Source organism: Amborella trichopoda, chromosome 2, assembly GCF_054954075.1.
Source record: "Amborella trichopoda isolate Santa Cruz 75 chromosome 2, AtrichopodaSantaCruz75HAP2 v2.0, whole genome shotgun sequence".
Classification (NCBI taxonomy): domain Eukaryota; kingdom Viridiplantae; phylum Streptophyta; class Magnoliopsida; order Amborellales; family Amborellaceae; genus Amborella; species Amborella trichopoda.
The window spans coordinates 47,398,771-47,420,704 of record NC_142337.1 but is presented as its reverse complement, the minus strand read 5'-3'; the positions used below and the strand labels follow the sequence as shown (position 1 = coordinate 47,420,704).

The window sequence follows — 21,934 nt, the reverse complement described above, 5'->3', positions numbered from 1 at the left end:
AGTTTTGCATATGCTGTGCCATGAGGCAAGTACATAATCCACACCGGCACCTGCAACACACAGGTGCCTAATTTGAGGTCCAGGAGAAATACCCCACCTTGGGAACCTATCATCAGCATTAAATCTAGGACTAGGTACTGGCTTCAAATCTCATAGAAGTAGCATATTTTACCCAGACAAATTCTTTCTCAGGCACACCTTTTCACCTAGCCAAATGTTCAAACTATTGTTTTTCCTTCTTTGCCCCTTCACCTGATAGTTAAAGGTAAGAGTTGCGAACTTCAGGATCGGTCTTCCATAATTCATAACAGCAAGAAAGAACAGAACAGAAGGGTTGAATGGGAAATGGATATTTTTTTTCATGGGATCTATTCAGCAAGAAAAATGGCTAGAGCATGAAAGCAGTTAGTGATAGGCCTTTTCACTATAGTTTTTATTATTATTTTTTGGCTACATCCTTTTTACTGTAATTAGTATGTAATTTTAACTCGCTTATCAAAAACAAAAGTATGTGTTATTTTTTGTTTTAGTAATCTGTAAAGGAAAAAGCACAACCCTACCACTCCCGGTCCCAAGCCAGATCAGAAAGGAAGGTCGTATTAAGTTGGCAAAAAACAACATACAACTTTTTCCGCTATCCATAAGAAAGGCGAGATTTGAGGAAGATGTTGCTCCAGGAGTTTTACGTGATTGTCTCATACCAATAAGACTGAAGGGGGAAGTTCTATAGATCGGCTGTAAAACTAGCCATGCTGTATTGGAGGGAATGTTGGGAGTGCAATTGAGATGGATGAGTGGTAAGACAAGAAAGGATAGAATTCGGAAAGAATATATTAGAGAGAACTTAGGTGTAGCTCTAATAGGCGATAAAATGTGGGAAAGTAGACGCAGGTGGTCTGACCATGTGCAACGTCAACTTAGAACAACACTAGTTAGGAGAGGTGATTTGGTTCAAGTGGAAGGATCTAAAAAGGCAAGGGGAAGGCCCCAAAAGACATGAATGGAAGTAGTGAGACAAGATATGGTTTTGACTGAGGGTATGACCCTTGATAAAGCAGAATGATGGAACATGATTCGTGTAGTCAAACCCCAAATAGTTGCGGATAAGGCTCGGACCATGACGGTGATGGTCAGTGTTCGACAAATTGAACCAAACTCATAAACCGGCCAAGGGCCGGGTCCGAGTAACAGGTAAACCGGTCGGTTCACCTGGCCTAACCGAACACATCTCGACCGTTTAAAAAAGTGTTAAAAAAATAAAAATAATAATAAAAACAAAAAAATCCAAAAAAATATGAAAAGTATATTTACAGCATAATTAAACAATGCACATCCAAAAGAAGTTGAAAAGTACTGAAAAAAATTGATTTAAAAAAAAAATTTCAATTTGTACCCAAGGGTGTTTTTGAAATTTTCCAAAAAAGATGGAAAAATGTAAAAATAAGTATTCATGGTCAAAACAATTTCCAATCTTAGCCAAAATGATTAAAAAAATTCAAAAACACATTACTTATTTTTTGAGATTATATATATATATATATATATATATATATATATATATATATGGAAAACTCTTCCCAACGCCTATAGGCGAAAATGAACAGTGATTTCGCCTACCCTCATCACCATCCAAACTTCATCGTACGGTCATAGTTGCCTGATAGTATTTCAATTTTTATTTTTTTTTCTACAAATCCAAATTACTTGAAATTTGGAGCGTGTGGAAATCTTAGTGAGGTGCACCTAATAAAAATATCCAAAAACTATTTCGTAAAATATAAATTGACCAAATTACCACCAAAAATTTATGGGGGTATTTTGGTCAATTTATATTTTACCAATTACTTTTTTCATATTTTTATTAGGTACGCCTCACTAAGATGTACGCACGCTCTAAATTTCAGATCATTCTGATTATTAAAAAAAAATGAAAATTGAAACACTACTGGACAACTATGACCGTGTGATGAAGTTTGATTGGTGATGAGGGTGGCGAAATCAGGGTTCATTTTCGCCTATAGGCATTTTGTAGTATCTTCATATATATATATATATATATAATGTTTATTTTAAAATACTCGATTGGACTACCTAAATCGAGCAAAACCGAATCGGCCAGTCCCAATGCCCGGTTCCAGTTTAACTAGCCAGTTCCGAATTGGATCGGCCAACTTTGCAAACATTGGTGATAATAATGGGAAATGAAAAAGCATGGTATTTAGTAAAGGAAGCTAGCATTAACTGAGATAAAAGAGAAATAAATGAAAATGACATACAAAATAACATGATTAAGAAACAAACATAAAAAATATCAACAATTAAGAATAAAAACAAGAAAAATAAAGGTAACATATACAAAATCTACAAATGCTAAGGCAACATGAGAATATTTTATGTAGAAAATTTGGAGAAAACGGTAAAATCAGCAAGGAACAAAGCCAAACAAAAACACAATTCAAAGAAACCTAGGGTTTCTTAGCCACACCCAAGCTAGGATTGCAAAAGCTTGAGCTTTTCCTTTTTCCCAATTCTGGAAAATCATGTGATTGCCTTCTCTTAGGGCCTCCAGGCACCTCTTTATAATATTATTTAATGTTCAAGTATAAAGAGTGTCCAAACAAATAATAAATTGACCCCATATATCCTAAATTAAACTTAAAATATGGAATGACAGTTTTAACCCGTGAACTGTATCTGTGAATAGTTTTCGTGAACAATACTTGTGAATAGTACTCATGAAGTAACAAAAATATAAGAACGCTAAAATCCCTTAAAAAATAAAAATCAAAGAAATCAACCCTGAAACTAAGACTTTAATGTACATCATTTGAAATTGAATAGAAACAAAAAATAAGAACAATTTTTCCCTACATCATTCTCCCCTGGTCGGAAAAAACTCATCTTCGAGTTTTGAAGTATGCTAGATGAATTCGACATCAAAACCACCTTATTCAACCTTCTTTTTCTTTGTCGGCACAAATATTATTCGTGGTAAAAAAAATTCCTTAAAAAATGGATCTTGATATGTATATTGAGGAATCAATGCAAATTTATCAAATACAACTATCCTGGAGCTCCCATTGAAAATTGTATAGGAGATTTTCTCGACATCTATTTTATTACTTTCTGAAATCAGGACCAAAGTTTCAGTTTTATGAGTTGACCATATTTCATTTGCGCTATCTAATTTCAATACCCTAAATTTTTTAAATACTCTACATCTTCGATATTAATGAGATCTTCAAAGGCTATGATTTAGATCATTCCTCCTACTACCTTCTCTCCATATTCTTCACCCTCTTGCAAAATCTCTTTATCATCATTTTAATCCTTATCATAGATAGGATCCCCTAAACGATCTTGTTGTTCATTGGAGTAAGTATTTGAAGATTGATGGTGAACCCCAATCAACAAGTTGCTCATTTTTTATACAACTTATGTAAAATAAAAAATGTCATCCTTCAAATCAAAAATCCTAACGTGATGTTCCCCACATCTAGGTCTCTGTCACTATCCTCATCACTCAACTCCCCAAGCGGAACGCGAAAGTAAAAAGCTTGTGCACGAGATCCTCTTGGGTTGAAAGATCACCGTCTTGCCCATTATTGAGACTCATAAACTGCAGCATCAATTGCTGAACTTTCCTGTCAAGTTCCTCAACTTTTTCATTTTTGGGATCACAGAGTGGGTCTATGAAAACCCCCCTCCCACAACACTTTCTCGCCGTCATGAGTGCATTGAATTCAGAAGCTCTACGCAAAGTATCAACACAAATCTATTGATATCAGCAATATCTAGGCTGATTTGGTAAACCTTAGGCCAAAATCAACAAATCCTAGACCCAGTTGTAACTTCCCAGCTTCGTTGTTGATCTATGGCACCAAAATCGATGCTACAATACCATCTGTCCAATGCCACAGTATGTACACCGTTACAGGACAGTCTATATGTTGAGCTGATGTAGAGAACTTGAGAAAGAAGTAAGAAACAAAGCTAAACACAAGCACAATTCAAATAAACATAGGGTTTCTTCTCCACACCCAAGCACAGGTTGCACAAACTTGAGCTTTTCTTTTTTCTCAATTCTGGAAAATCATGTGATTACCTTCTCCTAAGCCCCCCATGCAGCTCTTTATAATATTATTTTATGTTCCAAGTACAAAAAGTGTCTAAACAAATAATATATTGACCTATATATCCTAACTTAAACTTAAAATTTATAATGATAGTTTTACCCCCATGAACAATGTCCATGAACAGTACTCGTGATTAGTACTCTAATAAATAAAAAATATAAAAACCCCAGAATCTCTAGAAAACTAAAAAAACCGTAGAAATAAACCCTAAAACTAAAAATATAATATACATCCTTTGAAATTAAATAAAAATTAAAAATAAGAATAATTTTTCCCTCAATCAATTTTCAGGGAATCAATAACCAAACGCAAAAGCATATACCAACTAAGCATCACGTTCTGATACATAGATGAAGTTAAACAGTAAACTTTGACAGAGAATGGCTGTAGAAAACCCAAATGTCATGTTATCAGGAGAAAATTTTGGCAAGAAAACCGTCAAGTGACTATTGACAAGAGACCTAAGGAAAAAGGACAAAGAATCAGTGAAGGATCCATCTAAGAGAAAGCACTCCTACATTCGTCACGATCTCCGAAACATTATCTTCTTATCTGTTACGCCAGCTTTTAATCAACTTTTCTCTCCCAAACAAATCCAGCAATGTATGGAATACTAGTTTCTCTTTTTTTTATCAAACCAAATAAATTTTTTTATCAAACCAAATAACATACATGAATAAAATCGTCACTATATGCATTAGACATGCAAGTTACAACAACAAAGAATCATAGTTGATAAAGAAACATCAGAACTGTGTCTTCAAGTTTCTTTCAAATACAGCAATCTGCTAGCATAGTCTGGCTTATTCAAACTCATGACCAAATTCCAAGGAAATTGACAATGGAACTGTTGGTAAATGGAGGGTCCAGAAAACCCCATTGAGAGAAAGAAATAGAAATAGTTTAATAAATTGCATACAGAAAAAGGCAGCAGTGTACGGATTGTTGTGTTATCTTTTTTTCTTTTGTCTTTGTTTGCAGGTGTGGTAGTGGTGGTGGGGGTGGGGGTGGGGGTGGGGTTGGGGGTGGGGGTGGGGGTTGGGGGGGGGGGGGGGGGGCGGGCCGTGGTGGACTGGCAGGTGGAGAGAGTGACAGAGAGAGAGGGATTGGCACTTACGGCACACAAAACGAAATGGAGGCAAAAATAGCACAGAGCAGAACATCAGTCTATAACATTTCTCCAGAAAAATATTCTACATACTTTATCAAGGAAAGCATAGAACTCCTAAGACAACTAACCAGTCAATGCCTTTATGTTGTTGCTGCAGGTCGCACAAGCCCCAGACCACTCCCGCTTCCAAGGTGCTTGAAATCCGTTGCCTCCAAATGATTACCATGACCCGAGAACCCTGTCCCTCCCTTCTCTAGGCACACTAAACCCTTCTCCTTACACCCCTTATCACACACCAAACACACCTTATCAGCAACCAAAAACCTATCTGAACACTTCTTACAATATACATGTCCACAAGTGCTCACAGCCACAAGTGTTAGGGTGTTTGTAAGAGTAACTTTGCAGCTAGGACACATATAACTGCTGTTTAAAGAACCAGATTTCCTGTCATCACTCTCTTCTGTGAAGTACACTGGGAAAAGGGACTTAAGCCTGAGTTTCTCTTTCCCTTCAGGACAGATGGTATCAGTGGAGGGAGCCTCAACTTTGACGGCGGCTTCAGGCGTAGCGGAAGGAAGCCAAAATGCTTTCATGGTTCGAAGTGCTTCCTCTTCATAAGATGTTACTTTCACACTGTTTGCTCCCTGGAAACTGTGCTTATCTCGCACATGGCTTCGATCATTGTATTGTGGAACTGCACCGTGGTTTTGCTGATCAAAAGCGTCTAATTCTTGGGCCTTCTGCAACATTAACTTCTCCTCTTCCTCTTCTTTCTCTTGCTTCTGTTGGGCAGCATGGATAGCCAGCTTCCTGTTGAGTTAAAAAATAATCAGCCCGAAAAATTAATGGAATCATTACTCTTAAAGAATAACCAGTTTTTTTGTTCTTGTGTTCTGCTATAATTATATTCATTTACTGCTAAGAATGAAAAAGGCAAGATCAGAGAAGGGTTTCTTTTCTTTTTTTCTTGTATTGCTCCACGAACAATTTCAGTCAGGACACATACTGTAAAAGATTCAGACTTTCCTTTTCTTTTAAATGTTCACCAGTTCTTGAATAACATTTGGCTGGAATTTTCCTATAATTTTTTTTTTAATTAAAAAGGAGAAAGGTCCAACTTTTGGTATATTCAGTGTTTAAAAAAACGCTAGGCAGGTGCCCAAAACCTCAAGTGCCCTAAGGTGAAAATTTGCAAATATGTCCCGTTAGTTTTGTATTTTTTTTTTTTTTTTTATTTACATGTATTCTAACTAACTTTTTCCTTGCAAATATATATGCATGAATGTTAAAACACATTCAAATCTTCAATTGAAAATTTAGGGGAAAAAATTAAAAACATGAACAAATCCATGGTGTATTAACCTCCAACTATCCAATCCAAAAAGAGTATGGCATACTCCATACTAACACATGAACACCATCTAGACAAGATGAAATGCAAAAGACAAGTATAAGCTTATGGATGAAATCCCAACAATGAAGAGTAAGCTTATGGATGTTTCTTGAAATCTCAGTTTTCTTTTTTTTTTTTTTAATCCCAAAATCAATGGATTTGGGGGATATAGATTCCAAATTTTTTCACTTTGGGGGTTTAGAATACTCCCAATAGCCTTTAATGAAAAAAGCATGGGTCAAAACTGACCCAAAGTGCCCTTAGGGGTCTCAAAAGAAGGGCCCAGTACCTGGGCACTCAGCAGTGCTCTTGCCTGGGCCACCTGGGCAGGCACCCAGGGAGGGCGACTTACCCCTAGGCGTGCAACCTGAGGTCCTCCGGGCGCCTAGCGGACTGTCTTTTGAAGTAATGAGTATCTTGACTGAAATCGCCTAGGCGTTAGGCGGACCGTTTTTGAAACAATGGGTATATTAGCTGAATTTCAGCCATGTTTCATATCCAAATTTTGGAAAAGACACTTCCTTAATACAGATATATTGTATGATATAATTCTGAATTTCATTTGATTCATCCAACAATGAAATAATATGGCAGTCAACAGATTAATGTCAATCCCTAATAATGGTTAATATCTTTGACAGAGTTGAAAACCAAAACTCAGTCCAGATTCATTACATATTTATGTTATCACCAATTGATAAAAGAAATATGTTAAACAATGACATAGTGTAATCAACTATGATAGTGGCATGTCAGGTGTTGCTCCTGCCTTTTTCCCACAATTCAATACAAAACAAAAGAGGAAAAAGTGCATAGCCCAATAAAGGTTTGCTGCCACATTCACAAAACCATGCTCAAAGAATGAAAAAGATCAGCAAGAATCACTAACCTAAAAATTGCCTAGAGTTACCCCCTTGGACTTTGTACACTCCAGAAGATTTTCTCTGAGATCAAGGCCTACCACCCCAAAGGCAATGCCCTCTTTCTAGCCTCTGTTTTGGACTGAGAATCACAGGGTAGGAGATGCAGGTTTCAGATCCTTACACTGTCTCAGATCTATCATCTCAAGATACCATGGGAGTTTCTCTAGGTCGCTATCTAACCCCCACAGACAAGGCCTTTTAACTCACCTTCTATCCCCCAATGCCTAGGCAAACCCCATGCACCTCTGTCTCATCTCTCTTTTAGCCTGCCAAGTGCTTCTAAAAGGGATTGGACCACCATGTGATTTTCTATGGAGAAATAGGTGTGGGGTGCCCTATTTACAGAGGTTCTGGAGGTAATATGGGAGTAAGGCAAGCTTCCTTCAAATAAAACTGGGAAATCAATGGGTTAGTGGCTAAAATGCAGTCATTCACCCTGCTCAGCCATCATGAATCTAGATCCAAAGATCACTTTTATCCCTAGTAAAGTTTATCCCCTCACTCTTTCAATCCTACTAGGATTCCCTTAGATCTACAATTATATATTAACTTAACTTTCCATATTCTTTAAGGAGGAAATCCTAATTGGTTTGATTTTTGAACTGGTCATAGAGTTTTTTGTGTGCCAGTTGTGGGTTCGGGACCAGAAGAGCTCCCCTCTTGCTTTCGATTTCGATGTCTAAGAAGAGGGCTTCCCCTTCATCACAGGAAATCTTAGTATCAAAAATCATCTAGAAGTCCAATTTAAAGGGCACGCACCACCATAGGCAAAATTGTCCATGCGTCCTAGTCCAATTCGGAATAGGATCATGGGCGATGTGGACATCATGGTCATTGGAGTCCATGTGGCTTATCTTACCCTTTCACATGGCCACAAGTGGTCCACAAACATGGTCCAATTGTCGTGAGCTCCTAAATTCCCCCCTAAATTGACTTCTAAAAAATAATTTTATGCAAAATTCTCCCTGGCTTAGAACGAAACATTATTTCCATGAATACTCTTGTTCAACTAAACAAATTCAAGGTGATTACCTCTTTAAAAACTATGGGAAGTTCCATTGAAAGAGTGTGCATGCTATGGGATAAACACATCACTAGGCACTCCATAGCAGACCCTAGAATCACACTATAAACTCCAAACTAATCCGACATACCCATCACCTACATGTCTCCATTGCAGCGGCTTATGATTGGCCAATAAAAGTAAATTAAGGTATGTAAGGGCAACAACATTGCCATAGATTACAAGTGTCTCCCCAGGGACACGCATGTCCATCCCAGGCACTGTCTAGAGACACAATATCCTATAGTGCGAGGAGTCCTCTCTCAGCAAATGCTTGCTCATATCACTCATCCAAAACGAAATGCAGCAAGCAGCCCGCATGTTGTCAAGAACAATTGTCGAAGCTTTCCAAAAATTGTCCTCCCACGCGTCTATCTTTCCCCCAACAAGGCCTTGGTTCCGTTTAGCTAAATCCAACTGTAACCTGTACGCACTCCTAGGTGATGCACCAGGAACCAAGCTTATATCAAAGGGTGGGGATTCCACTAGTCCGAGCCAAGACCTAGATTGCAAACCAGTCTTCCAAACCTTGACGTCTGTAGTAAAAGGGCTCACGATTGGTCTATCAGTTATCTAAGGCATAAAAGAACTACAATATTGCCACATATTACAGGTGTCTCCCCAAGGACAAGTATGTCCATCCTAGACATTGTGCATGGATACACACTAGGAGTCCTCTCTCAGCAAATTCATGCTAATATCACTAATCCAAAAAGAAACACAGCTAGCAGCACGTGTTGTGAAGAATGATGTGTTGAAGCTTTCCAACCCTTGTCCTTATAGGGGCATTGGTTCCCTTCTAGCTAAATCCAATGGCAACATGTAAGCACTCCTAGGTGATGCATCCAGGGACTAAGCCTATACACAACCTATGGTGTCCACCAGAGCGAGCGACCTAGATTGCAAACCAGTCTTCCAAAACTCATCCATGTCAACTCCGACAAACGAGAGTTACTTGGATTCAGCAGCACGTTGAGCCCAGAATTGGGCACCTAAGGATACCACCCTGCGCAATACTCGAGTAACTACTACACAGACCAGCCCTCGGGTTGTCTTATCTGAGTTCACAGTACTCAGGCGAGTCTAGAAGTCAGCCCAAGTTTCACAGTATTTGGGTCTATACAGTACTCACCTGAGTTCTATATATGTATCAATATGAGGAAATTTGCCCCCCTCTTACTATTGTTTCAATTTGGAGCCCTAAACCTTACTGATTTGAGCCGAATTTGAAATGTTAGTTAGATTTTAGCTAGACCTATCTACTAAACAATAGATTTGAGAAAAACAATAAGATTCAATAAGTTTTTTATCTAAAAATTGGGCCCTGTTTTTGCGCAATTTACAAATTTGTGATTTCTTAGCAACCTGATGCTTAGCAACCTGATTTCTTATGGTCAATGTTGGATGAAATTCAATCCCTAAGCCTAATTTTGCGTTATTGATCCAACCTGATGCTTGATTTTAAAAATAAAATAAAAATTAAAATCTATGATTTGAGAGAATTGAGATTTGGATTCAGATCTCTTAAACTATACTCGAAACCCAAAATTGGCTTGGTGGTTTCGATTTGGGGTGCTTGAGGAAGCTTTGGTGAGAATTGGAGACACCAGTTCGCACCACACATGTCGATTTGGTGATCGGCCTCGAAATTCGAGTAAAATTTAATTTTTTTCATTTTAAAATCATATGTTTGGTTTATTTTTATTAGTATCACCCAATCTAGTAATATCATGTTACTGTTGCATTTTTTGTTGTGTTTTATTAAGAAAAGATGAGAATGATTCTATTTTTTCAATTTTCTTGAAAGGATTTTAGAACTTGCAATGTGTTTGATTATAGCATAAGGTTTTCTTTAAATGTGATGATACCGATTGTATTTTTTTATGTATTATTAGATACATCTAATGTGTATCAATTGTTTCAGTAGTAGTATCTATCAAAAAATCCAGTAATTCAATTTTAAATTTTTTTTTTATGGGTAAAAGAATGTATTTATAAATCTGTTAACTCAATATTGCTAATGGAATTATAATAATATTGTTACATTTTTATGGTTTTTTTTCCTGCATTTAACATGCCTCAGATGTAGCGAGAGCAATATTTTCTCACATAAAATATTGTAATTCAATTTTATTTTCATGTTTTGATGCAATATAAACATATTCTTATTACTGAATTAAAAATTAAAAACAAGGTTGCCCAAGAGGAAGTTTTTTAAATTAATGCTGCCAAGGAATGTTTTTGAATGCCTCCGGTAATCAGGTATTTTGAATGCCCCTCAAGAAAAACGTTTCTTGAAGTATGTAAAAATAATTTGACGTGTATAAACTTAGTAATTTAACACCTTCTCATATGTAGATGCATAATTGCATATTTGTACGTAAAAATATCTTGGTTGAGTGTTTACGCCGTCAGCATACTTGATTTTGTAGGCTTAGGAAGTGTCAAGAAGGATCCAGCATGACATCATGGGGGGGTGAAGCAGCCTAGGAAGGGTATGGGATGGGAAAGTGTGGGTATCGTGGGAAGGAGATGGCAGACGGTGTTAATTGCCTAAAACATCACCTTGTCAAAATCGGGTTGCTATGCAACCATGTGGAAAGGTGCCTGGGCTAGTAAGGGACCGGATATAAAGAGCCATTTTTTATTTTTTTTGAACAAACCAGCTAAATTAAAGAAGGGCTATTGAGGCAACAAAGGGAAAAAAGGGGCAGAGACAGGTTAACTAAGGAGATAGGTAGTGACTATTATACGCCTTGAGAAGATGAGGAGGAAGAGCTTCAGGCCCAAATGGAACTTGCAAGGAGGGCCAATCTAACAAATATGCAAGCTAGACAACTCCAGACTGATACGATGCATGTTAGATGGGTGGGAATTCTAGCAGTCTTCCCGAACCAATAGCAACTATAGGGCTGGCAATGGGCCGGACCACCCATCCCTAAAAAAAGTAGGGCCTGGGCCACAAACTATGGCCCGAGGGCCAGGCCAGGGCCATTGCCGGCCCGGCTCGGCCCTCTTTTTTCCTTGTCTCTTCTTTTATTTTTGCTTCGTTTGTTTTTTGCCCAGCCTAGTCCAGCCCGGCCCATCCCTAACAAGGCTATGGCTAGGCCTGGGCCGGCCCCATGGGGAAAATCGCAGAGGCAGGGCAAGGTTGGCCAGTCCATTGCAACCCTTAGGTACCTGGCATGGGAAATTGTGGATCGGGGCTGTTCGAGTCTTCCTCCTTAAGAAGACCTACTTCTTTCCAGCCCCTCCCAAACCCAACCCTAATATAAACTTACTAAATTGTCTAGAATTGACCCCTAAGGCCCGAATATAACCAGAAGACCCTTAAGACATCATCGATGCTGGGAATTAAGGATAAAATAAAGGGATCAATTGATAGGTTTCTCTATGACACTAGCCCTTCCAATTTATCAAATAGTGAATATTATCAGATGATGATATCCACTATAAGCTCAAACAAGGTCAGGATTCAAGCGTCCAACCACAAGCGTAATTGCAGGGTCATGTTTGAATAACAAAGTCGCTGAGCTAGAATTTTTCCTCGAAAATTGGAAGCAGATGTGGTCTAAGATTGGTGTACAATCAGTGTAGATCTCTCCTAAAAAAGAGGCTGAAAAGCTTTTTTGTTTAGTCAACTTCATAGAGTAGTAGAGGAGAATGGGGAGGAAAAGATTGTGTAGATCATCATTGATAGTACAAAAAGCTACGTTAGGGTAGGGAAGCTACTATTGAATAAGACGAAGAATTAGTTTAGTGCGCCTACACTACTCACTATATTTATCTAATGTTAAAATCATCAGGGAATTGAGGAAAGCGAAGGGCTATGCTGAGCAAACAAAAAAGATCACAAACTTCATATACAAACATGCATTCATCCATAGCATGATGAGGCAACATTGTAATATAGAGCCCATTAGATTTGTCATCACAAACTTAAATACAAGCGAGCTTTCAAATTTCCATGATGTTATATTCTAACATAACTACTATGTATGATCATATATGAGTGATTTATTGATTTATCTTTTGTCTTTTTAGCGAAATGGTGGGATTAACATGGAAGCAGCACCCCCCATTCGAAAAATATCGGGTCCTCAACGAAACTTGTTTCTCTACTAGATACATGATAAACTGGATTAGATTCAAGTGGACCGATGCTCCAAGGAGGAATATGTTGAATATGGAGAGGCAACTCTATGTGCACTATAATCTAAACCTAAGGAAGAGGTAGCTAAGGAGGGAGGTGAAGAATTACGATCCTATCAACCTCAACTGCAAAAAGAACCACCAATCAATAGGAGAGCCCTTGAAGAATAAGTTGTTGAGGCCCCAGATGATGTAGAAGTGGAGGGGGCTAATCAGGCGACTCAATAGATGGCACAACCAGAGGAAGCTGAGAAGGGCCAAGATGTTGAGAGCTCTACTGAAGAGGACGGTCATGGTGTTAGGTGATAAAGCCAAGGATTGTTGGGAGACAAAGCCTATGAGGTGAGTGATAGAGCACGGTGGCAGTTAGCATGAAGCCTGGACTAACCTTGGTGATTTGGATTAGGGACCGCTGCAGCTAGTGCTAGCAACTTTGAGTCACATAACACTAGGATAGAGACCACTCCCTTGATTACGCAGATATTTGGGAGGGGCCGCTTCCTTTATATATTCACGATGGGTCCTTTTGGTACAAGTGTACATTGATGTATTTTTTGCATTGAAATGTTCTATATGAGATTGTGATTGTGTCTCTGAACAATGTTACCCAACACTCCCACTGCGGCCCTGTGTCACGTGTCGACAAGTAGACTGCAGGCAAAACATGGACATGTACGGTTCAAGTGTCATTTATTTTAGTGTGTACAGTACAGTGTCGAAGACTTCCACCAGAAGTGTCACCAACACAGACATGAAGTGTCTTCTTTTCTTAAAGTCCATTACGGTCCTGGTAGGACTTGAACTTGGGTTGCTGGGTGAGAGAAACTCACACCTACCACATGGGCTATCAACCCTTGTTATATATCACCTTTATTTTTTTTTCTCAAAAAAATATCTGGAGTTCTTTTTTAATTAAAAAACTCAAAATCCAACACACTCCTAGTGGGATTCGAAATAGGGTTAGTAGGTGAGACATAGTCCAACCCAAACCAACCATTGTTGTTAATGTACCTTTTTAGTACGATAAATATCTAGAGGCTAAGTTCTTTATTTAAAAAAATAAATCATAAAACAAATAACCAGCATCTAAACACTAAACTCATTAGACCTTTTGATGATTATTCTATGCTAGTTGTAATTCCAGATGAAATTTTCTTAACATACCTCATTTGGGTAATTTTCAAAATTATTTCTGATTTTATAAATTTTACATTTTATAGAAAATAAACAATTTGCAACTGGGAGTGGTATGGACGTGTTAGGGAACGACCAGAATGTTTGGCAGACACCCCAACACGTACTGGACACCGACATGCAACATTGTATGCGAGAAATTGTAGAGTGCAGAGCAATGTATCTCAATCGTTACTTTTTATTGTTTTTGACGTGAACTTGTGAATTACAAATTGATGGGCATTATTTGCATAAGCATTAAAATCGTAAAACAATATTAACTACAATATACTTCAATGTTTACATTTTGTTTATCATTTCTCCTAACATTTTTTTATTATTAAAGATTTTCAATTTCTTCGATATTTTTGAATTATTTTTACGACATTTTGGGACCTCTTGGGGCCATTTCATTGACTCTGACATGACTAGGGCGTGTCTGAGTCATCTTGCCCAAGTAACTCGGCTAGGGCAAGTGCCGAAGACCTCGATTGAGCCAACTTTTAGAACCTTGCTACAAACTAAGGCAAGACTGATTCAGCCGCTAGAAGTCCCTTATGAAGCCCGCTTAAATATGGCACTCATGCCATATAACTCTAAGGACATAGAGCCCCATCACAAGGGATGTTTCTGAAAGTTGGACAGGGTGAACTAGCACGGTAGACGGTTTTTAATTTTTATTCTTTTTACCGGCTAAAACACTTATAGGGGTCCTAATACAATAAAATCAACTCAAAATAAACAAGAATCAATTACAAAAGATTTTCTCACTAGCTGCCTCCAATAAAAACTCTTTTATTCTTTTTTTTTGGATAATTCAGTGAGGAAGAAAGGCCCCGACCTGTTTTTTCAATAGATTGGGGAGTTAAATTTGAAGGTGTTAATAGGGGGGTGGTTAGTGGTATGAATCATAGTTTGCAATTTGGAGATTTTTTGAAAATCGTTTTAAACACCGTCTTTTTTAAAAGCTTGCCAAAAAAACGTATTTTTTTCTAAAACCGGTGAACACATGTTTTATATGAGGAACAAAAAAAACGGGATCAAAAAAATGGTTTTCGTTTTTTACTTGCAATATTTTTAGAAAGAAAAACAACTATTTTCCTATTGTGTAATTTCTAAAAAAACAAATTATTTCCACAAAATAAAATCCGAAAATGGAAATTTGTATCCCCAATAGATTTATGTATTGTTAGGAATTAGGGTTTATTATTTATCTCAACATCGAGATGTACGACTACGAAAAATAAAAACATTTTAAGTCTCAGAAATAGTGCATTTTACAACATATTATCTACACCGTCTATTTTCAAGAGTTTTATATGTTTATAGATCTACTTGATTTTAATGTGCAAAAATATATGGTCCATTTCTTGACATGTATTTAAGTAGGTATGATCTTTTTTAAAGTATTTAATGTGAAAATTTATATGTATTTTTTTGGTATGTACTAAGTAGGTGTGATGTTTGTTAAAACATTTAATGAAGAAATTCATATGGTGTATTTATCATGAACTTATTATTTTATTTTTTATAAAGAGCATGAACGCCTAATGTGTGTATACTTATATATTCTTTTTTTTTTATTAAAAAAAAAGAAAGAAGATGCAATGGTTAGGTCAAAAGATTCATTTTTGGATTATTGTGAAAAAAGAGGACATAAATTATATTGCAAGTTTTGCGGTGAAGGATATTCTGCCGGGACAACAAGATTCAAATATCACTTGTCAAGAGAACAAGGGAATGATATTAAAGCTTGTCCTCAATACCAGATGATGTACAAGCTATGACTGGATGAGAGTCATGAGTCATCTAAATTAATTGACTTAATTATATTAGTCTAGTAAAGTTTTTTTTAATGGATTAGTTATTGATGCTTTTGACATAATTTTTATTTTTCAGAATTCCAAAATTTCTAACATTTTAACTTATCCGAATTTTTGAGCTTAGTCCGATTTATTGGCGATATCTTTACATGAAGTATTTTTGCCGATCCATATTTTTTATCCGATTTTTTCATCTGACTTCTTAAAATAAAAAAAGATTTTTTCCCGATTTTAAGGTAAGCCGATTTATTAAAAGTCCCCGATTTGCTAACTATGGTAGGAATGAATACCACGATGTGGTAACGGGGTGTGGGGATGCTACCACCACGACCCCAGCCCTTTTCCTATTCAATATGCAAAAATTACATAAGACTCTTGGGAACAAGAAAACATAAGATTGCAAAGAATAAAGTAAATTGCCAGAAGTTTACCTTAACTGGACTTGCACAACCCACTCTTGGTCTCCTCCTCAGATGGTGCACAGGATCAATGGTTTATTTCGGATCTTCAAAGTATGAGAAACCTTAGGCCATCACCCTTATAAATCAGAGAGCAATGGTAGAACTAGAAGCAACTCAAGAAGGCCTCAATGCCTTAGTACGTGGGGCGTCGCCCTCTTTTTACTATGGTAGGGGCATGGTCCCTTTCTTTCTTCTAAAAATCTTTTCTAACTCTTAAAAGAGGTTTAGAGGGAGATAAGAGATCAGAGAGAGATAGAGCGAGGGTAGTGTGCCACCTTGTGAGGGAAAAAGAGAGAGAGAGAGAGAGAGAGAGAGGGATCCAAGGTGTAGAGAATTGAGTCCCCCATAGGGCCTATTTATAGACTTTCTCTAGGGTTAGAGTTTCTAAGGGTTAGCCATCCTTATGGAAATTAGATCTAGACCACTGATAATAAGAGACCTGTGGGGTGAGACATCTTAGCCTTACAATCCTTAGATCAACCATTCCATCATGTTTAAAAGGAACGTGCTAGAACCCTATCCTTCAGCTATCTTAGCCTAATTCCATCAAATAGAATAAATATAAAAAATATAATACTTTTCCCTATCTCTTCCATAATTCTCTTATACATGCTCGGATTTCAAAATCATCTCTCTTAATTGTCAAAACTTTCATTTTGTTTCACCTTGATTGAGTGCCTTAATGGCCTCATCACAAAATTAGGGAAGAGATGCATAAAGGGGGTCATGCCTCTCATGGGTCCTTGTGTTGGCCCCGCAACACCCACATGTGTTAAACATGGTGGGCCCCAAAGCCCATGATTGGCCCCCATATTTATTATGATTTATAAAATACAGAAATTGATTTTTAGAAAATGAGGATTATTTTATTTTTCTCTCTGAATGAAAATATTGAAAATTCAGTCTCTCTCTATTTATAAATCCATTTTGAGAAAATAAAATATGTAGACATTTATTAAAAATTCAATCTATCAATCTAAAAATCATTTAAAATCAAATTAAATTGATTTTAAATTAATTTGATGGGATTTGGATCCAACTATGTTAAGGAATAATTAATTTTTACTGAACCACTTCATCTTCTATTATGGACTATAATCCACACTCACTTTCTTAAACTGAGCCAGCAGTTCCCATAACCCACAAACCATCACAGGGGTTCATGATTGGGCTACCAAACTAAGCCAATAGGTGAGGGGACACAATCCTAATCTATGGATGAGGCTACCAAAGTAAGCCAACAGGTGATAAGACACAATCCTAGTCTACAGGTTCCTCCCTAGAGACAAATCCAATGTCACACAGACCTGATGCAACCAGAATTTTATGGTGCATATGGGAGTCATCTCTCGCACATGTACACATATCACCCTCAATGGTAATTTACTTTTCCAATACAACTATCATATGTACATGTCGTGTGATGGTTCAAGATGAGGCTTTGGCCCTCGTCCCAGTAGGCCTACCACCACACACAAGGGTCACACAGTCCCTTGGCTCACTACCATGGGCAACTCCAACCTCATCAAAGGATAATCGTGTTAACCCTCATCGGTTGTGCTCTATGCCTAGGTATTTAGGTTTTGTAACTCGATTGGCTTAGCTCATTAAGCCTAGTCTAAGTCTTGGCAAATATCATTTGTCAATTTCAATCCCACAAGACTATCCTCCCACTGAAGATCATTGTTCCACTGTATCAAATATTGATTACATGCTCTCATAAGGCTTTTGATGGCCACCAATACCCAACAGTTTGATCAATAGAGCCAAACACTCCCACTTAACTCAGGAGAATTCTTTATAGCCATAACAGCATGAGCACACAATCACATAGAGCATCTACAAGAGCTATGAATCAAAGACCAAGTATTAAGGTCTTTGAAGGCCAAATCCCAGCACAAGGGAAAACAAGACAAACCTTGTTAGAAAGATATGCCAGGTCAAATGAATGGCCAAGGCCCTCAAGAATATTTATAATGGATGGATAATAGCAATCAATGGGATATGGAGCAATCAAATATTAAAATCCAAATAAGAACAAAATGAGAAGGAAACTAGTGTTGGACAAACTCTCATGACTAAACACTGGAATAAATCTAGAAGATGGCAGAAACCTACGCAAGTACATTTTTGAAGGTTTTAAGGAATACAATCCTCAAAGAATGACAATTACAAAAATCGTTACACATTTCAATTATATTTTATGTCAAACTCGAAAGCAGGGCAAATTAAAACCCCAAAGAAGATCAGGATATATGAATCCTTTTAGAATTAAGCAAAATTACTTGTACATTCTCCAGATAAACCTTCAAAATAATAACTTTTCTAAGAAAATCTTCTTTAAAAGAGGAGGGGGTCTACTCGCTTATGAAAAGACCTTCCTCTGAGTGGATATGCGGATCAAGTTATCACAAAAACCAACAAGCATGTTTCATGTCTCTCACTTGCGGATTTTCCATGAAATGCATCTTTCATTCCCGGACAAACATCCAGAGTGTACAATTTCATTGGAGTTGTTACATTTTGTATTACATTTTTCCCCCATGTGATCATCATCAACATAGATATCCGGGTTAACACATGAAGCTTCTTTTTTTAAAAAAATTGAATTGTTTTATTCTATTAAAAGAGAAGTAGAATCGATAAAAAAATTAGGCTTCCCACAAGTCAGGAGCTCTATACAAAAAATAAGCATCCCAAAAGACGGGAGCTCTGTACAAAAGCATAAAGGCCAGCCATAAAGAGGAACCCTATACAAAAATCACAAATTAGGTGAGGCGAGGCAAATTAGTCATAAAAAAGATCCCATTGTAAGACCCACAACATAAGGGGGGGTTAGGCTGCATTGTTGAAGCAGCTCCCTTACCGAGAGTGTCGGCTTCTTGGTCAACACAAGAAGCTTCACTACATTACACAGCTACAACATTCGACACTAAATGCAACACCCAACATTATATTAGTGTGTATATTCAAACAGATTTGAACTAGCAACTCTCCCAAAATCTAGAGATCCCACGTATACTTTAACAAATGACAATTTCTTACTATCAGCAAATTTATTATTTTCATGTACTTTTATTTTATCGAAGGTGAAAAACCTGTGAGAAAAATGGTTGCCTTGCGTATTGTTGCCAGGCAAGTATGTTGAATTCCTGGTTTTCTATCTTATAAATATTTTTGGTATTTACATCACAAATATTTGATAATGGAGATAAATTTGGTCCGCAAAAGGGTGGAGCACTATAATGTTTGTAGTCGCTAAAAAACATAGCTAAGGGGACACTTTAGATGCTAAATAGTTGCGATAAGGTTTAGATGATGATGATAGTCATAATGATGACCCTTGAGGTTCCTAAATGGTGTAGTATTAGGTCTACGCTGCACATAGCCAGCCCACCTAAGTCTACTTTCCCTAATCATATCACCTATTGAAGCCACACATAAGTTTCATCATACGTATTCGTTCTGAAATCTATCATTTCTTGTGTTGTCATTCATCCATCTCAATACTCTCATCTTAGTTATGCTCATCCTACGAATATGTTGTTTCTTGACCGCCCCACATTCTGTCTCATAAAGCATAGTTGGTCTTACAACCGTCCTATAGAACTTCCCCTTCAGTCTCAAAGGTATGCGGTGATCACATAAAACTCTGGATGCACCTCTCCACTTCGCCTACCCAACACCAATTATACATGTGATATAGAATGCCACACAGAAAAATGTACCTAAAAACAAATGCACCATAGAAATATCCCAAAGAACAATGCCCAACAGTGAACACAAACCATTCATTTATTGGAAAGTAAAAAACTGGCTTATAGAGAATGCAAATTCAGCTTCTTTAAAAAAGAAAAATTGTCTAGTGATGATAAGCTGACGTACAATATTTGGGGTCAAACAAATCACCCCAAGACCTTGATCTAACATAAAGTTTAGATCTCTTAAAAGCCTTCATTGACTAACTTTTCGCTCCAACTAAAATGAAAACATTTTCTAAAACAATATTTCAATTTTTCTTCAAGATATTGCTAGGTCCAAAAGAGTGAGTGTGAAAAATTTGAGCCCAAACAAATGTTCCTCAAGCCCCCACAAATGAGATCAGGCAAATATTGCAGCGATCCACCCTAAGGCGACCAAATCCTTTTCCCTAGACAGTATCACATATATAATGTCAAATTTATAAATCTGTACATATGATCTTTTTTTTTGTTATTACTATAGGTACACTTACATCGTCGGAATTATGAAACAAATATGTAATATACTATCACGCACATGAGAAAATACCATCAACTCAACCACCATATACGGGCCTTTTTTTATTATTGTTCTTGTTAAATACCATCCAAGATTATTGTCAAATATAAACTCTATTATTATAAATGTTCAAGAAGACGGATGCGGAAGCCTAGCTAGCCAGGGGTCTGGGCTGCCTAGGCGAGTGCCAAGACACAAAGGCGGCCTGCATTGGGGAAAGAGGGGCCGATTCTTGCGGATTGTTAGACCCCCCATCCCCTTTTATTGTATATGGAATTGGACTTTTTCCATGCAATGGACTTTTTCCATTGAATTGTTATCCCAAAGACCCAAACTAAATATCAAATTGGGAAAATAATCCAAATAGTTGATAACATATCAAATATGTATCATAAAGTATCAAAAGAAAATACAAAAAGCAAAGAATAATATCATAAGACATTGTGAACAAAAACCCATACATAACGTAATAAAAAATATTGAAATATAACAACCGTCTTGAAATGGAAACGACATCGGCCCAATCGGAATGTTTTGGCTCCCAAATCTCATGTTTTACAACCACTATAAGACTAAAAAAGATTGGGGATGAATATCCTTTACTTTCGTGAGAATTCGAGGAGGTATAAATCTTCAAATCTTGTTTGTTTAAGGTTTTGCTCACTGAAAACCTCACTAAAAACATTTTTGAGGGGCAAACTGATGAAATTACCAAATGGTCGAGGAGCATTTTATGCCGGCACCTGCCTTTCGCCTGAAGCATACCACCTAGTCCACACCAAGGCGGTTTGAAAAAATGGCCACCTAGGCGGCGAGGCGGCAAGGCGGCCGATTATTCTTTTGTAGATTATTATTATTGTCAAATATCATCCAAGATTTAACTATCGAACCAAATCATTAAAATGTAAATATAACAAGTTGATCAAATGAAGGAACTTTCCAAACTGACCTACGTTTTTTTCTTTCTTTTAATAAAGAAGCTTTATTTCTCTTAGAGGCACCAAAATCAGCCTAATGAGTGATAACGGACGACCCAACACAAGCAAATTTTCTGCACCCTTAATGGGCAGAAAAATGACAAAAATACCCACAAGATTAATAGTAGCCACAATACCCCAGCAAAAACACTCAATTTTTGAGAAGGAACTTTTGGGCCCATCAACTTGGTGACAAAACACCAAGACAAGCTCCATTAAGGAGGTTAGAGACACAACAAGGTATTGCCTTTGATAACCATAATATACTCAATGCTATACTCGTAGATAGTGCATCATTTTTTCACTGTTTGATATTTAATTATCTGATTCCAATTTTATTCAGTACCGAATGATTATGATCTTTACAAGCTATGCACAGATGACTAGGAATACGTAAGAAGCTGCATTTTGACATTTGTTTGTGATGATAAATGGAGCATTTCGTATACGTAACTCACA

At 37.2% G+C, this 21,934-nt stretch overlaps 1 protein-coding gene across 7 annotated transcripts in view; it reads right to left on the bottom strand.

Annotated features, from left to right (window-relative positions):
- The window catches only part of LOC18426395 (phosphoinositide binding protein), a 51,854-nt gene that overhangs the window by 23,995 nt on the left and 5,925 nt on the right, over window positions 1-21,934 (bottom strand). For 3 of the 7 annotated variants that reach the window (XM_088858343.1, XM_011622179.3, XM_088858342.1), the window contains exon 3: window positions 5,376-6,060. In XM_088858343.1, coding sequence (XP_088714469.1) covers window positions 5,388-6,060 — 673 coding nt within the window. In that variant the 3' untranslated portion in view covers window positions 5,376-5,387. Of the gene's footprint in view, window positions 1-3,099; window positions 3,905-5,288; window positions 6,061-21,934 lie in introns of those variants that run through there. The other 4 variants (XM_011622178.3, XM_011622180.3, XM_088858344.1 and 1 more) reach the window with 3 other exon arrangements.